This window comes from Apteryx rowi, unplaced genomic scaffold (genome assembly GCF_003343035.1).
Source record: "Apteryx rowi isolate R43461 unplaced genomic scaffold, aptRow1 scaffold_1061, whole genome shotgun sequence".
NCBI classification, from domain to species: domain Eukaryota; kingdom Metazoa; phylum Chordata; class Aves; order Apterygiformes; family Apterygidae; genus Apteryx; species Apteryx rowi.
In genome coordinates this window covers 147,886-152,064 of record NW_020447266.1, presented here as the reverse complement: position 1 = coordinate 152,064, position 4,179 = coordinate 147,886, and the positions used below count along the sequence as shown (strand labels likewise).

Here is a 4,179-nt window from a genome sequence, read left to right as displayed (position 1 = left end):
GCGCCGCGGCCGCCCGCTTCCCGCTTCCCCGGACTTCACCCGCGCTCGCGGCACCTTGGATGGGGACGATGACGACCCGCCACTCGCGTCCCGGCGGCGACTGCACGGGGCCGGGGGGGGAACCTCGGGTGGGGAAAATCCTCCCCGCTCCGGGCCCGGGGCCTCGGGATGTCAATAAACGCTGGGATTTAAGGCCGAGCTTTGACTCGGGGGTGGCGGTGGCCGATGGAACCTCGGGTGGGGAAAATCCTCCCTGCTCCGGGCCCGGGGCCTCGGGATGTCAATAAACGCTGGGATTTAAGGCCGAGCTTTGACTCGGGGGTGGCGGTGGCCGATGCCCCCCCGGCTGCTCCTCTGCCTCCCGCGTGGGGCAGAGCCGGGTTGGGGCGGCCGTGCCGGAGCCGGGATCAGAGCCGGGCGGCTCCCTCCCACTGCGGATTTGCAGCCTCTAATCTGCTAATAGCTCTAAAGCGGGGAGAGGGGTTGAGCCAAGCACCATCTGCCGGGGCCCCCCCCAACCGGAGACGAGCCGGCATCCGGGCCCCGGCTCCCACCGCCGTTATCCCGGCTCCATGCTCCCGCCAGTGAAGGTGACGAGGGAGGGGGGGGCGCGAGGCAGGGAGACCCCYGGGCTCTGCGGGAAAGGGGGAATCGACGGCGCCGGAGGCGGCCGCAAAGAGCCGCGCGGGGACAGCGGAGCGGCGACGGCGCGTTCGGCGCAGCGGGGAGAGCGYGCTGGTGCCAAAGGTTTTATTAGGAGAGAGGCGCGGGAAGCGGCCGAGCCGGCGGGATCCGTGGCTACAACCTGCAAGACACAGAGAGAGAGCGCGGGGGGTCAGCAGGGGACGTCGGGGGACGTTGGGGGGACATCGGGGGACGCCCTGCCCAGCCTCACTCACGTCACTTCCCGGAAGGCTCTTTTCTCCACGTATTTCAGCCGGTATTTCCGCTTGAACCTGGCGAGGGACGAGGAGAAAGGGATCAAGAATCCGCCCGCCTTTTTCCCACCCCCCCAGCCCGGCTCCGCGGCGGGAATCGCTCCGGGCAGGAGCAGGGGGGATCCCCCCTCCCCACTCCGGCCCCCGGCTCACTTGGCTCTCTCGCGCGGCTCGATCAGGTTCCTCCTCTGCAGGCTTTTGAAGCGGTCGCGCAGGACGCTGCCCTCGGGCTGCGGCGGGAGCGGAGCCGGTCACGGATGCTGCTCCGGGGGCGGATAAGCTCCCCCCCCCTTCCCCAGCCCCCCAGCTAAAGCCCTCGCGTGGGAACGGCTCCCGATTTCCTTCCCGGGGGGGGGGAAGGAAGCGGCGGCGGCAGCAGCGCGCGGTGCCCTCAGCTCCCAGGTCCTCGTCCACGCGGCAAGGCCCCGGGAGCCCCGGGAAAACTTCACATTCCCAGCCAGCCGGGCTGCGAATCCTCGTAGCGCAAGGATGGGGATCATCACGGGGCACCGCGGCCTGGCGGCGCTCCGCAGGGAAGGGAAAAGCGGGAAGACGGAAGGCGCGAACCCACCTTGAGCGCGCGCAGCGACTCGGGCAGCTCGTCGCTCAGCTGCACCTCCAGGCTGGGGGCTTCGTACCTGCGGCGAGGGGGCGGGAATGGGGCGGCAGCTCCCCTCCGAACCCGGAGCCGCCTCCCGGCGACCCCCCCCYCCAAACGGGAATCCCCCCCCCCCGGCGCCGCCGCGCTCCCCCCGCTCACCTGAGCCGCCCCAGGCGCCGCGGGAGAGCGTCCCGCTCCCGGCGCTTGGCCTGGCGCAGCTGCCGCCGCCGCAGGAGCTCCGCTTCCCACCGCGTCACCTGCAGCCGGAGCGAGCGGAGCCGGAAGAGCTCCTGGCGTCGGCACCGCGCCGCCTTCTCCCGGAGCCGCCGGGCCGCCTGCGGGGACACGGCCGTGAGATGCCGGCCGGGCGGGCGGAACATCCGCATCCGCGTCCTCCGGCCGGCTCCTGGATCCCAGATCCTGGCGGAGCCACCAGCACCCCCAAACTCTGCCCCCGGCGCACCAGGGCTCGGGCTTCCTTCTCTCTCCGGCGCTGCTGCTCCGTCTTCTTCTCCTTCCGGGGGGCGGCGGCGGCAGCGCCGGCACGCAAGGGCTCTCCCGGCTCCTCCGGYGACGGCCCCTCGCCTTCCTCGTCCGACTCCTCCAGCAGCCCCTCGCACTCCTCCCGGAACAGCGTCTCCTACGGGCGGGACACGCTCGGCACKCGGCTCCGGGTTTCCCAGAACGGGAGAAGCCAGAGCCGAGCGGGATTATCACAGAGCCTCGAAGGCCACTGCGTCCCCTTAGAGCGATCGGCAGCTCCGGCGCGGAGCCCGAYGAGAGGCCTCCGGGCGCCCTGTCCCAGGGGAAGGCGGGACCCGGAATGAGGGCGCCCGGAGCAGGGGGAGGCTCCCAGGGAGCGGAGCTCCGGGTCTCACCGCAGTGGGAGCCTCAGCAGCCGTAGGGAAGCCCAGCTGCCTCTCCACCTTCTCCTCGGCCTTCTGCTTCCTCAGCTCGACCTCGTGGGCCYGGAGCAGCAGCGCCTGCGGGGAGCCGGCGGCACGAGTCACTCCGGAGCCCGGAAGTGCCGGCGGGAATAGCGGCGGCGGGAGCGGGCCGGACCCCTAGGAGCGGCCGAGCCGCCCCCCTCCCRACCTGGTGGTCCTCGAAGGTGGGGTTGTAGGAGCCGCCGGCGGAGATGACTTCCACGGCGGGCGCTTCCGAGGGTTTCTTCCRCAGCCTGGCGGGGCGCTGCCGGAGGRGGRGGGGGAAAAGGGCRGGACGGCGTGAGAGGCAGCAGCCRGCCGGAATTCCAATCCCCTCCGCGCTCCCCCCCGGCTCCGGGCTCACCTTGACCCTCTGCTTCTTGGTCTGCTCCAGGAACCAGCCGTCCTGGCCGGCCAGCGCCCGCTCCAGCGGGTCTGCGGGRAGACGGGACGTCAGCCCCCCCCCACCGCCAAAGCCGGGCGGGAAGCGGGAGACGCTGGCCCCGATCCGCCCCCCCTTCCCGTCGGGAGCGGCCCCCAGGCTGCGCTCCGTGGGTTTCCYGCGGCTCCGTCCCTTTCCCGGTCCCCCCCCTCCCCAACGCGGGCAGCGTTCCCGGTTTCGCTCCTCCTCCTCGGCCGCTCCCGCGTGTGCCCCCGTCCTCCCCGGAGTGACCAGGGCATGGCTCAGGGTTAATCCCGGCTCCGTGGCCGCCGGAACGCGACCGTCCGCCCATGCTGTTGGCTCCACGGCCGGGAACAAAGAGCCGTGGAAACGAAGAGAGAGCGCAGGCATTCCGGCCGTGCCGGGCCTGCGCGTCTCTTCCGTCTCCCGGATTTCGGGGAGAACCCAGGTGTGCGCGCTGCCAGCTCCRACAGGGAGGGAATTTGAGCTCGTTTGCATCCGAACAGGGTGAAATGACCCCAAAACCATTAGCGCCGGTGCTGACACCTGCCGGGACACGCCGGCACGGCCGCTCCATGCCCCATTCCCGCTTTTCCTTACTGTTCTCCGCCCAGATGTCGTAGAAGCTCCTGGCCGGGTCGACGCGTCCCGGCTCCAGGACCTTGCTCCCCGTGGCGGCCGGTGGCTCCCTCTGCAGCCGGGCCCGCAGGAGTCGCTCCCGCCGGGGCAGCACCCCCTTCTCCGCCAGCCTCTCCCACAGCTGCCGCTTCCGCTTCTCCTTCTTCCCGTTGGGAATCTGGTGCGCCAGGATGCTGCGGAAGGGCAGGGAGTCACCCTGGGAGCATCCCCCCCGGCACCGCCGCGGCCCGTCTCAGCCGGCACGAGGAGCCCGGAGCRGGAAGCGGAGGCTCCTTCCCGCAGGGAAACTCACTCCTTGGGCGCCGGCACCTTGGAGTCGGGCTGCAGGATGAGGTCGATGCGCAGCGGCTTCTCCTTCCCGCCGTTCAGCTTCCGATCTGCGGCGCCGGGCAGGAACGGTCACGCCGAGGCCGGGGAGAGGCTGCCGCCGGCGCCGAGCGGCCCCACGAGCCCCYGGCCCCCCCGGGGGGGCCCTCACCGGCCCCCCGCGCTCACCCTTCTCCGCGTCGCCCGTGTCCACGAAGAAGAGACTCTCGTCCGGCTTCTCGGCGATGAGGCCCCTGAGGGGGGGAGGAAGAGCAGGAGCCCGAGTTGCTTCCCGGGGTGGGGGGGGAAACGGGGCCCTCGGCCCCCCTCGCTCACCCCGCGGCTCCTCTTTCCCCCCACAACAAC

At 71.9% G+C, this 4,179-nt stretch overlaps 1 protein-coding gene across 1 annotated transcript in view; it reads right to left on the bottom strand.

The window, feature by feature from the left end:
• Positions 1-735: 735 nt before the first annotated feature.
• Positions 736-4,179, bottom strand: part of NOP53 (NOP53 ribosome biogenesis factor) — a 5,830-nt gene continuing 2,386 nt past the window's right edge. Inside the window, exons 2-13 of the mRNA XM_026069713.1 lie at positions 4,003-4,161; positions 3,800-3,884; positions 3,469-3,680; positions 2,830-2,900; positions 2,635-2,730; positions 2,418-2,522; positions 2,003-2,179; positions 1,699-1,874; positions 1,510-1,576; positions 1,092-1,168; positions 900-956; positions 736-805 (exon numbers count right to left, since the gene is read on the bottom strand). Coding sequence (XP_025925498.1) covers positions 799-805; positions 900-956; positions 1,092-1,168; positions 1,510-1,576; positions 1,699-1,874; positions 2,003-2,179; positions 2,418-2,522; positions 2,635-2,730; positions 2,830-2,900; positions 3,469-3,680; positions 3,800-3,884; positions 4,003-4,161 — 1,289 coding nt within the window. The 3' untranslated portion in view covers positions 736-798. The remainder of the gene's footprint in view (positions 806-899; positions 957-1,091; positions 1,169-1,509; positions 1,577-1,698; positions 1,875-2,002; positions 2,180-2,417; positions 2,523-2,634; positions 2,731-2,829; positions 2,901-3,468; positions 3,681-3,799; positions 3,885-4,002; positions 4,162-4,179) is intronic.